Source organism: Chiloscyllium plagiosum, unplaced genomic scaffold (assembly GCF_037043375.1).
Source record: "Chiloscyllium plagiosum isolate Xiang-an unplaced genomic scaffold, Cpla_swu_hap1 HiC_scaffold_3, whole genome shotgun sequence".
Classification (NCBI taxonomy): domain Eukaryota; kingdom Metazoa; phylum Chordata; class Chondrichthyes; order Orectolobiformes; family Hemiscylliidae; genus Chiloscyllium; species Chiloscyllium plagiosum.
Genome location: NW_028270141.1, coordinates 71,250,853 through 71,271,841, shown reverse-complemented (window position 1 = coordinate 71,271,841; position 20,989 = coordinate 71,250,853). Strand labels below are relative to the sequence as shown.

At 41.4% G+C, this 20,989-nt stretch overlaps 1 protein-coding gene across 1 annotated transcript in view; it reads left to right on the top strand.

The window, feature by feature from the left end:
- The window catches only part of l3mbtl3 (L3MBTL histone methyl-lysine binding protein 3), a 170,153-nt gene that overhangs the window by 121,079 nt on the left and 28,085 nt on the right, over positions 1 to 20,989 (top strand). The window contains exons 19-20 of the mRNA XM_043683587.2: positions 12,735 to 12,817; positions 17,132 to 17,295. Of these exons, the coding sequence (XP_043539522.1) occupies positions 12,735 to 12,817; positions 17,132 to 17,295 (247 nt within the window). The remainder of the gene's footprint in view (positions 1 to 12,734; positions 12,818 to 17,131; positions 17,296 to 20,989) is intronic.

Sequence of the window (20,989 nt, the reverse complement as noted above, 5' to 3'; positions counted from 1 at the left end):
CTGACACTCTAGGGAAAACAGCCTAGCATGTTCAGCCTCTCCCTATAGCTCAAACCCTCCAACCCTGGCAACATCCTTGTAAATCTTTTTTGAACCCTTTCAAGTTTCACAACATCCTTCCAATAGGAAGGAGACCAGAATTGCATACAATATTCCAAAAGTGGCCTAACCAATGTCCTGTGTAGCCGCAACATGACCTCCCAACTCCTGTACTCAATGCTCTGACCTATAAAGGAAAGCGTACCAAAAGTCATCTTCACTAAACTATCTACGTGCGACTCTACTTTCAAGGAGCTATGATCCTGCACTCTAAGGTCTCGTTGTTCAGCAACACTCCCTAGTACCTTACCATGAAGTGTATAAGTCCTGCTAAGATTTGATTTCCCAAAATGCCGCATTTATCTAAATTAAACTTAGTCTGCCACTCCTCAGCTCATTGGCTCTCCTGATCAAGATCCCGTTGTAATCCAAGGTAGCCTTCTTTGCTGTCCATTACACCTCCAATTTTGGTGTCATCTGCAAACTTACTAAATATTCCTCTTAAGCTCACATCCAAATCATTGATATAAATGAGGAAAAGTAGTGGCCGCAGCAGCGATCTTTGTGGCACTCCACTGGTCACAGGCCTCCAGTCTGAAAAACAACCCTCCACCACCACCCTCTGTCTTCTACCTTTGAGCCAGTTCTGTAACCAAATGGTGAGTTCTCCCTGTATTCCATGAGATCTAATCTTGCTAACCAGTCTCCCATGTGGAACTTTGTTAAATGCCTTACTGAAGTCCATACAGATCACGTCTACCGCTCTGCCCTTATCAATCCTCTTTGTTACTTCTTCAAAAAAAAACTCAGTCAAGTTTGTGAGACATAATTTCCCATGCACAAAGCCATGTTGACTATTCCTAATTAGTCCTTGCCTTTCCAAATACAAGTACATCCTGTCCCTCGGGATTCCCTCCAACAACTTGCCCACCACCGACGTCAAACTCACTGGTCTACAGCTCCCTGGCTTGTATCTAACACCTTTCTTAAACAGTGGCACCATGTTAACCAACGTACAATCTTCCAGCACCTCACCTGTGACTATCGATGATACAAATATCTCAGCAAGAGGCCCAACAATCACTTCCCTAGCTTCCCACAGAGGTCTAGGGTACACCTGATCAGGTCCTGGGGATTTATTCACATTTATGCATTTCAAGACATCCAGCATTTCCTCCTCTGTAATATGGACATTTTTCAAGATGTCAGCATCTATTTCCACACATGTTGTATCTTCCATGTCCTTTTCCACAGTAAATACTGATGCAAAATGCAGCTTCACACAAAGGCCGCCTTGCTGATCTTTGAGGGGCCCTATTCTCTCCCTCGTTACCCGTTTCTCCTTGATGTATTTGTAAAAACCCTTTGGATTCTCCTAAACTCTACTTGCCAAAGCTATCTCGTGTCCCCTTTTTGCTCTCCTGATTTCCCTCTTAAGTATACCAAAAACGCCCCCCCCCCCCCCCCCCCCCCCACCTCCTTTTCGTCCTTCCTGTAACATTTGTATCCTGGAACATTAAGCTGCTAGTCCTGCCCATCCCTGAGCTGAGCCATGTTTCTGTAATTGCTATGATATCCCAGTCCCATGTTCCTAACCATGCCTTGGGTTCATCTGCCTTCCCTGTTCAGGCCCTTGCATTGAAATAAATGCAGTTTAATTTATTAGTCCTACCATGTTCTCTGCTTTGTCCCTGACTGTTTGTTTGTTTAATTCGCTTTTCTCAACAGTACCAGTCTCAGATTGATCTCTTTCCTCACTATCTCTCTGGGCCTTCCCCCCACCGCCCGCCCCTCCCCCACCTCAACCCCACCACTTTACGAGCAGCTCTAGCAAATTTCCCTGCCAGTATATTAGTCCCCTTCCAACTTAGGTGCAATCTGTCCTTCTTGTACAGGTCACTTCTACCCGAGAAGAGATTCCAATGATCCAAAAATGTGAATCGTTCTTCCATACACCAGCTCCTCAGCCATGCGTTCATCTGCTCTATCCTCCTATTCCTGCCCTCACTAGTTCATAGCACCGGGAGTAATCCAGATATTACTATTCTCGAGGACCTCCTTTTCAAATTCCTGCCTAATTCTCTGTAATCTCCCTTCAGAATTTCAATCTTTTCCCTTTCTATGCTGTTGGTTCCAATGTGTACAATGACCTCCTGCTGGTCCCTCTCCACCTCGAGAACATTCTGCACCCTCTCTGAGACATCCTGGATCCTGGCACCAGGGAAGCAACACACCATTCTGAATTTTCGCTGCTGGCCACAGAAACGTCTGTCTGTATCTTGGACTAGATCTCTTGGATCCCGACATACCCCTCATTGCATTTGTGCCAGTCTCAATACCAGAAACTTGGCTGTTCGTGCTACGTTTCCCTGAGAATCCATCACCACCTACATTTTCCAAAACAGCAACTTGTTTGAAATAGGGATAGCCACAGAAGACTCCTGCATGACCTGCCTACCTCTCTTACCTTTCCTGGAGTTAACCCATTTATGTGACTGTATCTGCAAGTTTTCTCCCTTCCTACGACTGCCATCCCTCACACCCCCTTGCTCTTGTAAATTCCTAATTGCCTCTAGCTGTCTCTCCAACCATTCCATTCGATCTGGTAGGATTCTCAACCAACGGCATTTATTGCAGAAATAATCCTCAGTAACATGTAAACTCTCCCTAAGCTCCTGCATCCGACAAGAAGAGCATGTCCCTCCACTGAAGGCCATTTTGATTCTTCCAATCTGCAGATCCAGAAAATAGCACCTTCTTATTCCTCTGTAAAACACTGCTCCAGGCTAACTTAATACTTATGGCTTATATTTTTAAGATTAATCAAGAGACATAGCTCAATAAAACAGATAATTAAGAAAGAACCCACTCTATTCATTACTGCAGACTTAAAGCAAGGCCCCAAGGCCACACTGGAAACTATTCACTTAACCGTCTCTGTGCTGTGACCTCTCCCAGACAGGTTCCTCCAAGATTAGTTGTGAATTTCACTGTTTGTTAATTTTCCCAGACGCACTCCGATGTCCAGCGATACATGAATTCAAACAGCAAAGGCAGTAATTGTGCAGGTTCACTGCTGTGTAAGGGAGTAGTGTAGGTTTCTCTTTCTTTCTCTCTCGTGCACTGACCACGTGCTGTCTTTGTCTGTTCCTCTGCCTTTTAAAAGTGCCGTTGTTTTGACTTTTTTTTTCTCCAAAGTTCCAAAACAATGCAACAGCATGTAAAACAGTAATTGCTGCTCCTGGAATTCCTAGGAAATCACCTCCAACATCTAAAATATCTCAAAAAAGGAGCAGCCTGTTACAGCCAGAAATTTTTCCCGTCCTCCATCTTGGATGTCTATGCTCAAATGCTGTGTTCTATGGTAGAAGTGGATAATGTAGAATTATTGACATTGTAATCCAGCTGAGACTCTAAATCAGAGCATCCTTACCTACCGAGGTGTTTCAACGCATGATGGTTGAGATCTAGCTGTACTTTCTTGACAAAAGACCTGAGGAAGATAATGAGAAAGGAAGCAGACTACTTTAGCTTTGCTGCAGCTGTCATGTTTTTCTATACCACTCGTTATCTTTGGAACAAACCATGCCACTAAGTGGTGTGGAGACAACAAAGATCAGGACATGGCACTAACTGGATCTGATCCGCATGAGACATGACTCTGAACAGCACTATCAGTGCCTGTGACTAGTGCAGTATTGACTCTGTGTTACAGATCTCTTTGTGATGTGCACCTGGATGAGAATGCAACTCTTAAGCTTTGTCATTCAAATTAGAAATGCATCCTCTTCCAACACAAGCCAAACCGTCAACCCAGATAAAAACCAACAGTTCCTCAACTCAGTTGAATTGGCGCTCTCCTGCACACTCACATGGAGTCTGAAAGTGAGAGAGTATTATTTCAGATGCTATCTGCAATGCAGTGTTTTCAACATATGGGAAGCAAGACCAGAATAATGCAGTCTGATTTGCAGCTAACTTCATTGTGGTCAAAACTATTCTTGAATCTAAGTGGTCTGCTCTCGGAGATCGAGTGGGTAAGCTCGGAATAATCAGCATTGCCTGAAATTATGGGAGACAGACGACTGCCTGGTGCACTAGTGGCTTCTTGTTGCAACATTGTCCAAACATCCTTAATCCATTCAACACGTGAATATTTAGTTTGATTGTTTCATATATGCCCCTATCAGTAGGTCCGTTAGCAAAGAAAGCAACTGCACTGAAAAGAAAGGTAGGGAACATCATAGCAACTGTAATAAATAGGAGAAATTGGTGACACTACCTTGAGTTGTACTTTAGGGAGAGCATTGTTACTGAGGAAGTTCTAGCACTGTTGTAGTCTGCCTTTTATGGAAGAGTTGGATATCAAACCTGCAGTGAGGGACCTTAGCAAATCTATTTTCTGGGGACAGAAACCTCAGGTGCTGAAGCTGTTCTATCTGAACTGATCAAACAGGGAAATCAGCAACCCTGCAGGATCTGCACAAACTAATGTACTTCTGTTGGAGGGCGGACGCAGTGTTCCAGAATATTCATGATGCAAAGATTTTGATCCTGTATAAGAACAAGTGTGACCGCTGCCAATGTGACAATGCTGTGCTTTGTGGGAAAAGTATTTGCCAGTTTTGACCTTATCAGATTGCAGATCCAGGCTGAACAGATCTACCCTGAATTTCAGTCTTGTGTCAGAACTGAAAGATCTACAGTTGACCTGGTCTTCAGTCCGAAAGCTGCAAGAGGACATGATTGTTGCCTTTATTGATCTCAGCAAGAAATTCCATTGTGGAAGCAGTCATGCTTTGTTTAAGCTGCTGGTGAAAATTGTAGCCCACTGAATCTGCTCAATTTTATCTCCTCTTTCCATGACAACACAATGGATAATGTTAGCCAGGATGGGTGAAAATTTTAAACCTTTTGAGATCTGTAGTGGTATTAAATAGATCTTGGAAAGGCACAGCCAGTCATGCAGCATCTGAGGAGCAGGACAGTCGACGTTTTGAGCATAAGCTCCTCTTCAAGAGCTCTTCCTGATGAAGAGCTTATACTTGAAATGTCAACTCTCCTACTCCTTGGATGCTGCCTGACCGGCTGTGATTTTCCAGTGCCATGCTTTTTAACTCTGATCTCCAGTATCTGTAGTCCTCATTTTCTCCTATTAAACAAGCCTTCACAATGTAATGCAAACGCCACATCAGAAATGCTATGTACACTTTTGATCCCATTACTTAAGAAGGGGTATAATTGATTTTTAGAAGCCATTCAGGAAAGGCTCACTCTGCTTAATCCTGGGATGGAGGGATAATCAATGGAAATGTTAGGCGAGAGTGGACACTGTTTGGTATGTTCATCTGAGGCTGCTGTCATATGCCTTCAGGTCATCCACACAAGGACTCTACTGATTTATCAAAATTGGTAAAAAAAAAACTGTTTAGCCTTGCTCACCTGAAAAACAAGACGAAGATGCACACAATTCTTATCAAAAAATTATCAGTACTGATGATGCTGCACTAATATTTCATAATAAATAGCACCTTCAATGAAAAATCGACAGCCTCATGCCTGTAAAAAGAGTTTGTTTTGACCATCAGCATCCAGAAGACAAATATCATGGTACTATTTACAGCATTACATGCAAGTAACACATCTGAAATGTATATGGTTTTAGCTGCCTTACTTTAGCATATAATTGGATTGGAAGCAATTCAGAGAAGACTCACTCCACTCATTCCTGGAATGAAGGGGCTATCTTAAGAAGAGTTTGACACTTGGGCCCGTATCCATTGGACGTCAGAAGACTAAGTTGGTCTTTTTGAACAGTATAGGTCTAAATCTTCTGATCTCTGGATAGTTGAGAAAAGAATGTACGAACTGAAATACATATTGGAACTTAGAAAGCTAGACACACTGTCTGGGAATTGACTAGGAAGTTTGAACTTCTGATGGGCAATACCCCTCTTCCCTGTAGCCCTTAAAGTATTCAACTCTGAGGTAGAGTCACACACTTCAGAGAACTCTGACTTATTTACCTGGATAGTGACCAAAGATTTGTTACAGTAAAATCTTTGTCCAACTCCTGGGTAACAATGCAATCAATTCCTCCATCTACCTACCTGCCCACTCAATTTATCTACACATTCACCAGTTCACCCATGCACTCATTCTTGTACACACTAAAAAGCTTGTTAAATTTCCCAAAACTTTTTAGTTTGTTTGTGAATACATGACAGAGTAGTGCTGCAAAAAGGGGCTTTGCTTTTCTTTCTACAACAGTTTGATTTCAGGTACACTCCACATTTCTGAAGAAACAAGCCTTCGCTTGTGGTGCAGAAAAGTAGCAGTTTGACACTGACCATCGAAAGACTTATGCCATAAAATCATGAGAGGGCTTGACAAAATAGATGCTGAAAGGGCCAACACCAAGAGAGACAGTTTAATAATAAGGGAATCTCCTATTCAAGGTGGAGATGGGATGTTTGTTTTTTTTTCAGAAGGTCATTGGTCTGTGGAGTTACCTTCCCAAATGAACAGTGGAGACAGGTTCATTGAATATTTCAGAAACCTGAGTTATGAGACATTCTTGATTTAGCAAGGAAGTTAAAATTTATAGAAGATCGATATGAAGGTAGAGTTGAAGCCACGATCAGACCAGCCATAATCTTATCAAATGGCATAGCATACTCTAGGGATTGAATGGACTATTCCTGCTCCTAATTCATATGTTCATATGATCACTTGAGGTTGTTTATGGCTTCATACTATTATGAAGATGTGGGTGTACTGGACCTTTAAGAGAGTTAAAAGCTAGAAGAATTACCTGACAGCACCAAGTGTTCTGGATAACGTAACAATATAACATTTGGTTGAAAGCTGGATTAGCTGGGTTGCCTGGAAATGGCAAAACAAATTTGAATTAGGCCAATCAATTTAAATTATATCCCAAACATTACCAGACTCCAATCAAGTTTGAATTTAGTATATTGACAATCATAAAAGCCAGTGACACAACCCAGTGACACTTTGGGGTGTAAGACTGGGGAAGATTGAACAGTTGGGAGGAGAACTGCCAAATCCAATGACATCTGCAGACTGCTCAGAGAATAGCTCTCTTAAAGGTACCTTTATCAAACAGTAACCTGTGAAGCAGAAATCCCTAAGCAGAAGAAGAAAAGAAGATTCGGCATCTGGCTGGTTTTTGAAAAGTTGAATATTGGTAAATCTTAATCGGGGAGGGGGGAGGGTGCAGGGGGTTGGGGTGCGGGTTTATCGCACTAGTATTGTAGAAGGGAAAGGTAAAAGATAGGTTAGAGGAAGGAGTTGTAAATAGGTGTTAGTTAATTATTCTCTGTTTATACTTTATTTCTTAAAGTTGTTACTGTTACTTTAACTAGTTCTTGACCTTTCGAATTTTCACAGGTTAATGCATAGGATAAATCTTTTCTGTGTTGCTGGTTTAAATTAAGCAGGAGGGTTTACCCCATGTCATAACAATACATGTAGACTCTGCAACCATCAATGTGTTACTCAGTTCTAAAATCAACTCATGTATTGCGAACGCTGCAGCTGGTATGACCAAGTTGAGTTAGACCTTGTAAAACAACAGCAATGTGACTGAGAACAACGAACCACAAATCTGTCAAGCCTTCATCCTCAGCACACTTTTACTGAAGAGAGATGTAAGCAGACAAAAAGGTTGAACAGTTTCCACTTTTTTGTCTTAGATGTGTCCTCCACGTTTCATAGCAGAATGAGGTCACCTTCAAACCATGTCTCCAAAGCTTCTATTTTGTCACTAGCCTTTAGCCATATTCTTTCCATGTGCTTCTGTTTTTAAGACAATGTACAATCTAGCAGACTAGGGTTTTCTTCAGTAACATAAAGACCAAAAGCAGTGTTGTTTTCTTTTGAGCCCATACTTTTCTTAACTCAAAATTGACTAAAGAATCCCTACAGTATGGGAAGGCACCATTTGGACCACTAATCTCCACCCACCCTCCGAAGGGCATCCCACCCAGACCCAGTGTCCCTGCCCTGTCCCTATAACCCTGCATTTACTCTAGGTAAAAACAATGACTGCAGATGCTGGAAACTAGATTCTGGATCAGTGGTGCTGGAAGAGCACAGCAATTCAGGCAGCATCCGAGGACAGGCAAAATCGACAATTCGGGCAAAAGCCCTTCTCCTGATGAAGGGCTTTTGCCCGAAATGTCGATTTTGCCTGTCCTCTGATGCTGCCTGAATTGCTGTGCTCTTCCAGCACCACTGATCCAGAACCTGCATTTACTCTGGCTAATCCACCTAACAACCTGCACATCCCTGGACAGTATGGGGCAATTTAGCATGACCACCTAACCTGCACATCTTTGGACCAATCTCTTTATACACTAAAGAGAGAATTATATAAGAGGGTGAAATTTCCAAGCATTGTCTTTTGTTAACAACATTATAAGTAAGGCTCAAATCTTAGTCTGTGCTCCAAGAACACTAGGTGTGGTGTCTGTAATTGGAATACCAGTACTTTAAAAGTTTGCCAGCAATTCACAATCAGCCTAACTAAAATTTGTCGCTAATTCTTTGTCAATGGATCAAAATCCAGAATTCCCGAACATCACTGTGGGACTACCTACACTACAGTGACTGTGTCAGTTCAAGAAGGTAGCTCACCACCATTTGGGCATTTAGCACTGTGAAATAAATACTGGCATTGTCAATGATATAGCTGTACTCATTTATTTTTAGCACTAAGCATTTTGCACAGTCTCTCATGGGTAGAAATTTACCCCAGAAAGAAGACAACAGTAGTGCCAACCCCAGTACCTTAACCCAGACTATAGGGACTAGTAGATCCCAGTTGCCGATAAGTAAAGCATTTTTTTCCCAGTTCTGGACTGTCAACTTAATTAATACTTAGCTCACTATAAGCAGTTGGGCATATTGTTGCTGGCAGCCAACTAGTAGGCAGTTACCACAGCTTTCACAAATATCTGGCCAGTTGTCTTCTGCTCATTTTGACCATAAGTGACTAACATTCCACTATGCACCTTTATGGTTATAATTTATTTTTCCTAGTATGATTTAATACTTCAGTCTTTTCAATGTTGATGTAGATTTCAAGTTTTATTGATGGATTAAATTAATGAAATGGGATATCAGATGTATGATGAACACAAAAGAAGTGTATCAAAGATACTTAGCTCATTTCCAAACTCGTAAAAACACTCAGAAAATACTGAAAAATGAAATTAAATTAATGCATGTACTACATTTCATAAAAACAAATGACACAAGATTTCCTGAACTTTTGCCACATTCCCTTAAATTCTGCATATAGATGAAGGAAGTTTGCTAGTGGGTAGAAAGATGAAAAGAAAGCAAAAAGATTTTCCAATAAAATTATAGAATAATTGGCATATAAGCAAATCAATAAAGTAGTGACAAACCCTGTTTTGTAATTTAACTACTTTCAGTCTATATTTTTCTACGAATTTCTGCAAATATAATAAAACAAGTTTACTTGACCTTCATTGTAGATAATTGGCTGTTAATTGTATACTTGAAAATCTGATCTGCAGGCCAGTGCACACTGACTGGAATTCAATCAATTTCACACAGCCACACACTGTCCCTAACTATGTATTTTGACACAAATTTTCGCAAAGAAAAATAAAACAAGTTTAGGCCCAGCAAGCATATCTTGTAAATTGTTGATGCTACTGCTGAGATTGTCCTTTGTCCTTTGTCTTCCTGCAGTCCTGCAGCCATATTTGGTTGTAGATCTGAAACAAATCTCTCAGCTCCAGCTGCAAACTGCGCCATAAATCAATACATGTATTTCTGCAAGTCCAAGAAAATAACAGCAAGTTCATGCCCAGCAATGAGAGCGCTGCAAGTTAAGTTTATTGCGACCAGAAATCTGTCTTCACATGCCACAGCAGCCACATTGAAAATAGTCTCGTTCCTCTTTCCTAAAGACTCACCTTCAAACAACTGGCCCTCATGAGCACCATTCACAAATGCCAATAAGCCACAGCTTCACTGAGCACTGGCAAGTCAACTGACCATGGTGATTGCTGGCTTGGAGTTTCACTTACTCCTTCAAGACTGGACTCCCAGACCTTCTTTCCCCCACTCTCTGGCCTTGCACTTGGGCTTTTCCCCCATATCCACACCTTCCCGTCCCTCCCTGGATTCATCTAGTTCCCTGCTGTTGCAAACAATTAGAATTAAGAGATGGGTTTGAATGACTTGCGTGGGAATTTTTGTATTGCTGTGCAGCTTAGAGGGAATGTTCTGAAGGATAGTCAACACTGGACCCAACGTTAACTCCGCCAGCAAAGAAGCTGTCTCTGTGCTCTGAGGTTGACTTTAAACTGATGAGTTAGAGATCTTTGATAAATGAGTCTGCCACCTAATGTCTCTTGCAAGCCAGTAGAAACATCCAGTAAAAGCAACACTCTGACCAGCTTGAGAGTTATTTGGATCAACTCAGCAACTCATGAATAGAAACTGCTGCATCGCCTTCCAGCTTTTCTACACCCACCACCTATTTCCCCTGTTTGTGTTTTTGTGTGTGTGTGTTAAATGGGGAATTTATAAAGGGATCAGAATTCTAAATTGCAGTGTTATATGCTGACAGTTTATAACTGTTTACCTGTAGCTAAAATTTAATTAACTTGTAATAAACAGTAATTTTTGTTACGTACAGAAACCTGGTCCATGCTTTCTGTCAAAGTTTGTTTGAAAACCAGGATAAATTGGGAAATTTTGTACTTAGAGTCGTGGAGCTGTACAGCATGGAAACAGACCCTTTGGTCTAACTCGTCCATGCTGACCAAATATCCTAAATAAATCTAGTCCCATTTACCAGCATTTGGCCCATATCCTTCTAAACACTTGCTATTCAAATACCAATCCAGATGCATTTTAAATGTTGTAATTGTACCAGCCTCCACCTCTTCCTCTGGCAGCTCATTCCATACATGCATGAAAAAAGTTGCTCCTTAGGTCCCTTTTAATTCTTTCCCTTCTCACCTTAATCCTTTGCCGTCTAGTTCTAGACTCCCCACCCTGTGGAAAAAACCTTGTCTATTTACCCTATCCATGCCCCTTATGATTTTATAAACCTCTATAAGGTCAGCTCTCAGCCTCAGATGCTCCAGGGAAAATAGCCCCAGCCTATTCAGCCTTTCCCTGTGGCTGAAACATCCCAACCCTGGCAGCATCCTTGTGAATCTTTTCTGAACCCTTGCTAGTTTCACAACATCTTTCCTATAGTAGGGAGACCAAAATTACACACAGTATTCCATAAGTGGCCTACCCAATTCTGTAATATCTTGTTAAAATAGTTTTTTGTGATAACTCCAGGATTAATGAAGCTTAACATCCAGTGTGCTGCTCCCAGTGAGGTTTGCAAAATGCATTCCAAAAACACAAATCAGTAACTTTGCTAGCAGTAGTTTTTGTTTGGTAACTTTGAAGTTACCTTTAAAAAGACAAGTAAACTGTCATTTGGTTGTATCAAACTTCAATATAGCTGAAAAGAGTAACACTCAGTCAATCCTTAATGGCAAATCCTAGGGCAAAGCATCGGTTGTTAGAGGTTATTCTACAATTGGTCAGCACTTACCAAACAATCTTGAGTACTCTTTTAAAAACTCCACTGGCTGCAAATATAAGGCAGTCAATCAAACTTAGAATGTGGCTTATTCACACTTGCTGTCAAAGACATATTTATAGGTAAGGAATTGTTCTCTTCAAACAAACAGAAATATGTTTATGCCTTTCGCCTTTTGAATCACAAGGATCTTGGGAAGCCTGTTCGCCCCCATTGCTTGTATTGTGCAAATGTCTCAGCCCATTGGAATTGATGTGCCCACCAATCCGGACTTTCTCTTCTAGTATTTACTGTGTTTGCTTGAAATTTGACATCCTTCCGTTTATCCTGATGAGCACAAATCAAAAATCTTCAGCCATATTACTCTCTTTTTTAATAATATTTTATTCTCTCTGACTTTACTTTTGTGGTATGAGCAGATTTGGCTTTCAGTTTATTTTCCAGTAAAATTGTGATTAGAAATGTTTCAACTGTGTGTACAGTAAAACATCGTTTTAACCAGCACCAACTGGCACTCTTGATAAACTGGCAAAAATCGGACGGATTGTTCTGCTTTCACACGAGTTTCGTTTGTGTGACTTATAACGCGATTGACGAATTGGTGACATTGTTTCTAAAGCACAAACTTGTAAAATGTGTGTTGGCTGTAATATGATTACATTGTCAGCACTAAGCGCTGTACCCAAAGCGCAGTTTTTCTATAATGTGGGGTTGCACAAGAACACTACCATTGCATTATTGAAGAACTACTTGTATCCCTCAAATACCACAATCTACCAAATATGGCAGTGATGTGTATACCTCCTGCCTTACGTTTTTGTTACTTACTGTGTGCTTTTACATTGATTTTAGGAGGTACGGTGATATTTATGTCTCAAAGCTTCACTTGGTCAAGGTTTACTGTGGTTATGCGCATCTCTTGATTATCTGGAATGCTTCTTCATTTAGCACACTCCTGGTCCTGTAAATTCCAGTTAATAAATACTTTTGCTGTATATAGTTATATGCTTCAAAATTATACTGTCTATATGTTTTAAATTATTTGATTTAGGTAATACTATTTTATTTTTGACTCCTCTTCTAGAGCTGGAAGACCAATGAAGCATCCAAGAATAAAGCAGGAAGAGGAAGTGACAAACAAGGTGAACTGGCAAAATGAAAACAAAGGTAAGGGAACAGATTATGGGACACAAAATTGAACAAACCAAAATAAATTTGTGAAGTGCCTGCATCAACAGCAACAGCAAAAACAGCACTGAAAATTTATTATGGCAAACAAAATGTTCTTTACATAGACTTGAGGAATTCAGCAGCCAAGTCCATTAATCCAAATTTTATTACTTTGAACACCAATGATGAGCTTACTTAGTTCATTTAATAGTGACAGGAAATACAAACACATTATATGTCAGTACATTTATTCTTAGGAAATTCCTTGGTGTTCGTATTTATTACGAATCCAGGTGAGGTTTCATCATGGAACATTAAAGAATTAGTGAAGATGAGCTTGTTTCTGCATATAGAGACATCGTCAGGTGACTTACTCAAATGATAGTCATATCAACATTCTGTCACATGCTACTAAATTAATCAATTCCAATGTTGCATTGCAACAACATTCAAAATACATGAGAACGATGAGTGGAATTGCCCTCAAAATCCCCAAATCACCTGGGAATATTCGCTCATCGGGAGCAATCAAGAGAAAGGTCACTGGATGGAATGGCAAGAAGCTAATCTTGCAATAATAGATTAGACCTCTCTGGCTCTTGCTGTTCACTCTCAAACTCAGGAGAGATACAGCTTATGACTGGAGGAAGAACAGGTGGTTTGGAAAGTCAGTGTTAGCTTTGAATAATCTGACCAGAGGAGTCTTTTGGTGAGAGCTGATGGCTTGGTGGGGTGGGGGAGCTTATTGTCGAATCCATTAGTTGTTCACTGGATGCTTGGTGGAGTTGTCAGCCAGAGGAGGGCTATAATGTTTGCTAATTAATGCCTGTTATCTTGTACTAGTTTAAATATTATGATGTCATGGAAATTAATACTTGTGTGTTGTGGTTTTAAGTTAAATGAAGAGTTGAAGATATTAATGAACTATTCTAATTTTGTTTGAGTGTCCAACTAACACATGTCAACACAAATATGGAAGATATTGATAATATGTGACAGCATCTCCGAGTAAATAAGTTAATGAGAATGAAAAAAGTAGCTTTTGAAAATAAAAAGCTATTGAGGTAACCTCAGGAGAAGCCTTAGGAAGGAAAAATAATTTTGAACCCTGCGCTACATCCATTTCACTGATATGGCTGTCATGTTATTACAGTACAGAAGGAGGATATTTGATTATCTGCTTTTGCTGACTCTTTTTAAAGATTAACAACCCCCGCCCCGCCGCTCCCCGATCCAAATGCCCTGCAGCCGCTCCGTAACCTGCAGGATCCTTGTGCCAGAGAGACAACGCAACATTCTGTTGTCAGTAGAGTGGCTGCACTCCTAACCACCTTTCTCCCACCTCCCCCGTGAAGCTGAGCATCCCATGGTGCTGTGCATTTTGCTTTGGCTGCAATAGCCTGAGACATTATCACCATTGCCAGAATTCAGCACAGATTACCATTTGGGAATTGGGATGGCCTTATGCTTGCATGCAACAGTCAACCATTCCCTGTCCTCCTTCATTCTTTCACACTGTGGGATAATCACCATCTTGTAAGCTCCACCCATGTAATTCTCATTCTCCCGATGTTCCTTCGTGCTTCCAGACCTCCCCACGCTCCATAACCCGGCACTCGAGTTGGAAGTACTGATGGTACTTCCTGCATAAATGGTGCACATTGATGCTATCAGCATCCAAGAACTCCCACATGTTACAGGTACAGCATACTGTCTTAAGGAAGTGGGCTGCCATCCCTTTAATTAACTGAAAAATTACCCACTTTAAAAAAAACAAAATCTAATTCTCACTAACATACACTAACAGTTAATAAGTATAATAATTCTACCAGGTTATTTGATAACCGTAAGAAAAAGTTAGGGATTTGCACCCATCCCTCAAACAGCCAATCACTTACCGGCTTAGTTGTGGCGCCGCACTGGGAGGTCTTGTTCCCTCTCACCAGAAGCTTTATAGTCCTTACCAGTTCTGAAGTGTCCACCTGCTGACTGCTCCTGGGTTTGAGGTAAATCTGTTAAGGCTATCACCCATGATCCTTCAAAGAAAGAAATCTTCAAAACCTGTGACCTCTGCCATCTCAAAGGACAAGGTTAGCAGGTGCCTGGTAACAAGCCCAACACTGTCCTGACTTGGAACTATCGCTGTTTTTTTTCACTAGGTGTTTGGTATGCTTTCCTTTATTGGTCAGAGCACTGAGTCTAGGAGTTGGGCGGCCATGTTGTGGCTGTACAGGGCATCTGTTAGGCCACTTTTGGAATGTTGTGTGCAATTCTGGTCATCTTCCTATCGGAATGATATTGTGAAACTTGAAAGGGTTCAGAGAAGATTTACAAGGATGTTGCCAGGGTTGGAGAATTTGAGCTATAGGGAGAGGCTGAACAGGCTGGGGCTGTTTTCCTTGGAGTGTCGGAGGCTGAGGGGTGACCTTAGAGAGGTTTACAAAATCATGAAGGGCATGGATAAGGTAAATAGACAATGTTTTTTTTCCCTGGGGTAGAGGAGTCCAGAACTAGAGGGCATAGGTTTAAGGTGAGAGGAGAAAAATTTAAAAGGACCTAAGGGACAACTTTTTCACGCAGTGCGTGTCTGAAATGAACTGCTAGAGGAAGTAGTGTAGACTGGTACAATTACAACATTTTAAAAGGTATCTGGATGGGCGTATGAATAGGAATGGTTTTAATAGATGTGGCAAATGGGACTAATTAGGTTAGGATATCTGGTCGGCATGGATAAGTTGGACCGAAGGGTCTGTTTCTGTGCTGTACATCTCTATGACTCTAATTACACTTCCTACCCACAGTGACCCCAAGCCCTTACTCTTAGCTCAACCTCAACAGACCTGAAACATAGACACACTGGACACAACATCCCTCCTCTGAACAAGAGTTCAGGAGAGGCCCAGCACGGAATTTTAGCTGAAAAACTGTCAGTTGAATCTATTTCACTATTAATTGGCATTTCTGAACCATGATATGATTCCTTGGATGTGATGCCCCAAACTGCTGTTAGCACTGCAGGTCAAGTTAGGTCTACATATTCCTGTAGCATAATTGCATTCCATTCTATTCTTGTCGTCTAGTTGCAAAGGCCAGCATTCTGATGGGCATTTTTATGAATTTTCTGTATCAGCGCATAAACTTTTACCCATGTGTCTGTGGGCTTCCATTGTTTCCAGCTTTTTAACTAATAAAAAGCACTCCGATCTTTTTTTGGGAGCAATATGGATGACCTCAAACTTGTCTATATTGTAATCCATTTGCTGAGGTTTTCCCATTCACTTAATCTTTCTAATATCCTTGTTAATTTATATTTCCATTTATGTTGATAACACAAAAGATAGGTGACATTGTAATCAGCAAGTTTAAAATATAGCAAAGAAAGCCAAAAATTCAAATTCTTGATAAATACAGAGAATTGTTGAGGGCCCAACACAATCCCTGTCGGGCATCACTCATCTTAGAGTACCTTACCATTATCCCTGTCTGACAGTCAATTTCCTATCCATATAGTAATTTGTCTTCATCATCTTTAGGTTCAATTTTAGTTTCTTGAGAGGGACTTTGTGGGCGGCACGGTGGCACAGTGGTTAGCACTGCTGCCTCACAGCGCCTGAGACCCGGGTTCAATTCCCACCTCAGGCGACTGACTGTGTGGAGTTTGCACATTCTCCCCGTGTCTGCGTGGGTTTCCTCTGGGTACTCCGGTTTCCTCCCACAGTCCAAAGATGTGCAGGTCAGGTGAATTGGCCATGCTAAATTGCCCGGAGTGTTAGGTAAGGGGTAAATGTAGGGGTATGGGTGGGTTGCGCTTCAGCGGGTCGGTGTGGACTTGTTGGGCCGAAGAGCCTGTTTCCACACTGTAATGTAATCTAATCTTGACAGCTATCAAATATAAACACTTCCCTACTTTTAAAAACCTCTTCAAAACATTAAGTCGTGTATGTCAGATATGACCTGCCTATAGATATTGGATGATAGTACAAAATTTTGTGATGTCTTCCACAGTTAAATTAGCCAATTGACACTAGCAGTACAGCCCCATACCTGGAAAATGACTTGCCAGTATTGAAACAAGATAGTTGGCATCAAAGGACCTACATCCCACCAGAAATTAGCATCCTTAGCAAGAAAAGGAGATAGTTAGAGGAACAATGAAAGAAAAATATTACAACTCAAAACTATTGACTAAATTTATTTCATAAGACCCAAATTATGGTATTTGAACAACAATTTAAGGAGATGTGCATATAGCTGTTTTAAGTATTTTTAATATGAAGGTAATATTTTAATAATAATTTACTATTTTTACAGAAAATGATGATTTTAACCTGCAACAGGCATTGCATCAGTCCGTGTTTTTGTCTTCAGCATCACCAGTGCCCAGTCTGCCTCTTTGCTGGGAACAGCACAGCAAGCTATTACCTGGAGTTGCTGGAATCACAGCCAGAAAAGTAGCAAAATGGACTATAGATGAGGTATAGAAACAAGCAATCAATTTTTCTTTTTACAAAATTGCACAGTATGCACACAAATTTTTACATGCAGTGTGTACTTTGTGTGAAAATCACAATCATCCAAGTCTATCTGCATTTTAGTTTATTGATAGCTCCCTATTGTGATACAATGGTTAGACCTCCTCATAATCTTAAGCAACACCACAAGATATCTTGTAAGAACAACAGGACTGATAATTAGATATATTTTCTATGAAAAAATAATCACAAGCATCAGACGCATCATTATTTTTCTCCTTGTCAAAGTACCATCTGGAAAACATGTAGGAAAGTATGAGTGTCTCAGGTGTAATTCACCCTGCCTGATGCAAGTGTCTGAATAGCAGTCAAATGATTCACCACGTTTACTGTTACAAATGGTTGATTTGGAGGCTTTAAGAAGATGCCCACTCGGTACTGGGGCCTAACTTGAGGCAAAGCACAGATGGATGTTATTACCATTAGAGCATGCGATTTTAACACATTGTCAAAGGCTGTCACTGTCTTAGCTTCAAAATCTGGGAGGAACTTGGCCAGAAAAGGACCAAGCAAGACTAATTTAAACAATTCTGATGTGCCAGGAGGAGTGCATGTGCACATGATGGTTGACTATTGTTGAGTTATTGATAGACAAGGGAGCTGAGGGTTATGCACTGCAGGCAGGATACTGGGGCTGAGACCACAAGCACGTCATCCAAAAGATGGAATCTTAGTGGGCGGCACAGTGGTTAGCACTGCTGCCTCACAGCGCCAGAAATCCAGGTTCAATTCCCACCTCAGGCGACTGACTGTGTGAAGTTTGCACGTTCTCCCCTTGTCTGCGTGGGTTTCCTCCGGGTGCTCCGGTTTCCTCCCACAGTCCAAAGATATGCACGTCAGGTGAATTGGCCATGCTAAATTGCCCGTAGTGTTAGGTAAAGGGGTAAATGCACGGGAATGGGTGGGTTACGCTTCGGCGGGTCGGTGTGGACTTGTTGGGCCGAAGGGCCTGTTTTCACACTGTAATGTAATCTAATCTAATCTTCCCAGTTTCAGTTAAAAATGTTTGTCCAATGAGATTTGTGGTGACTGGTCCATGATATCTTGGAGTAATTTTGTCCAATCTCCACTTCATTAATGATACAATGTGCTTTTGGATATCTTTCTTGGGAAATTGTGCAACTGGAAAAGATGGAATAGCACATGACTACAGAAAAACTACAGGCATCCTCACCTCTGGTACCATATTTAAAACCCAGCTGCCCACCACTTAAGATACTGCAAGCCAGGAAATGGTGTTCATACTGCAGTGCTCAACTATGAGACTGAGGACATCACCAAGAAGAAAGCAAATCTCACTCCTTTCTTGATGGATGGGGATTTGGAGGAAGGAGTGGTGGCGAGAAGGGCATTGCTATCGCCTGAGTGAAGTGGAATGCCCAGTAGCTCAGAAAGAAAGTCAGTGATTCTCTGCATTTCCCAAAGGTAAATGATACAATCTTCTCTGTAACCACACACACATGGCCACTAGTCATTTTAACTCTGCCACTGCACATGTATCTTACCAAGGTTCAGAGATTGCAGTTTTTACTTATGTACACATCATGTCTATTCAATGGCTCTCACCCACAGAGGATGCTTCACCATTGGTTCTGCTTGTATGTCACCACTAACTTCAGTCATACTGAAGGGGAGGTGATGGCCGAGTGGTATTATTGATAGTCTATCAATTCAGAACTTCAGCTAATGTTCTCAAGACCCGGATTTGAATCCCACCATGACAGATGGTGGAATTTGAAATCAGTAATAATCTGGAATTAAGAATCTACTGATGACTGTGAAACCATTGTCAACTGTGAGAAAAACTCCTCTGGTTTTCTCATGTCCTTCAGGGAAGGAATTTGCCATCCTTACCTGGCCTGGCCTACATGTGATTCCAGATCCACAGCAATGTCGGTGACTTTCAGCTGCCCTCTGAAATGGCCTAACAAGCCACTCAGTTCAAGAGCAACTGGGGATGGATAATAAATGCTGGCCAACCAGTGACACCCATGTCTTATAATTGAATCAAATAAAAACTTTTATCCTTTGTCTCATTGCAGGAAATGTTGGCTCACTCTTGGGCTGGTGTAGGATGTGATATCAGACTCCTCACTCCCTGCAAGGAGAAAATGTTGGATTTGGCAGAAGTGCACAACTGATTAAAGTGGGAGCAGGTACATCTCAATGGCCAACCAACCCACCAAACTTTATTGTGCTGCACTGCACTGCACCCACATTGCCATCAGTGTGAGCACATTCTTGATTTGCGCATCATTTATTCCTGTTATACAACTCATTTATTCTCCTCTTTACGGGTACTACTGGCAGCATGTGGCCAATGCTAATGGCCCTCAGATCAATCTCTGCCTCTGAAGGGAATCCAATGAACCTTCAGAGGATGCACAGGCAAGGCTTTCATTTTCATGCTCTACCATCTCAGGAGCTTTCACCTTGATCGGTCTTCTTTCCAGATTAGATTTGGGAATGCAATCAGACGAGCACATTGCTGACACATATCTGCAACTGATAAAGGAAACAATGTCCCAGTTCTCTGGCAATACACGGAGGACTATCCGCGATCGCACCTGCTTAGCTCCAGGCAGAATACGACCCCTTATTCTAGGGGGTCATTAATGACTTTGTCAAACTACATAGACAGCTCCGGAGCCGCTGGCAGGTTTATCAGGGGCACTTGGTAAGTTGGATCAAAGAATGGAGGAGACCACTGACATTATCAGTACCATGTTCACTCCGCAAGCCTGGTTCTGGCAGTTTGCACAGACAGGTTGTTGATTGCCATGGAGACTCATGTCCAGCACACTCAGTATTTGCAGATAGATGCAAAGCATTGAACTGCATCACTAACCATAAGTGCTGTGTTTTCTTTTATATTTACAATCAACAATCGTCACCATTAAATTCGTAATTCCAGACTTATTTTTTATTGAATTCAAATGCCACCCTCTGCCACATGGGTTTTGAAAAGAAGTCTCCAGAGCATTACCTGAGTCTCTGGATTAATAGTCAGTAATTGAATATTCAGTTATTGTCTCTCTTCTATCGGTATCAGTGGCAAAGCAAGAAAGAGTGCGGGACCTCGACCTTAGCTCCAGGTGCCACTTGCTTTCAGAGATGCAGTGTGATACCACCACGGGAAGAGTGACGCAGTGACCCCATCGAGGTTTCTTCTCACAATACTCTAGAGATGTTTGATCACTTCCACTTCGCCAAGTGATCACAAAGTCTGCCACAGTGAAAGGCAGAGAAAAGGAGTCTGCATTCTGGGCAGGCTGTGGTTCCTCATTTCTGGAACTGGTCTTGTAAACTGCTCCTATGCTCTAATTATTATATTATTGCATAATATTCTTATAATGTGGTGCCCAGAGCTGGACACTATACTTCAGCTGAGAAGTATCTGTACCATATTAAGATTTGCAATTTCCTAACTCAACTCCCCAATTATTTTGGGCCACCCATTGGTCACTTAACTTGCCGGGGCAGTACCCTGCCTGGTAGGGTCTGATCCTTACAATGTCCCGTTCCTAGCCATTAGACCATAAAAGTCCTCAAGGTATTCAGATGGAACAAAACTCATCATAGAAAGTCAAGTCATTTCAAGTCTAAGTGCATTTTAACAGCACAACGAGTTAGTTAC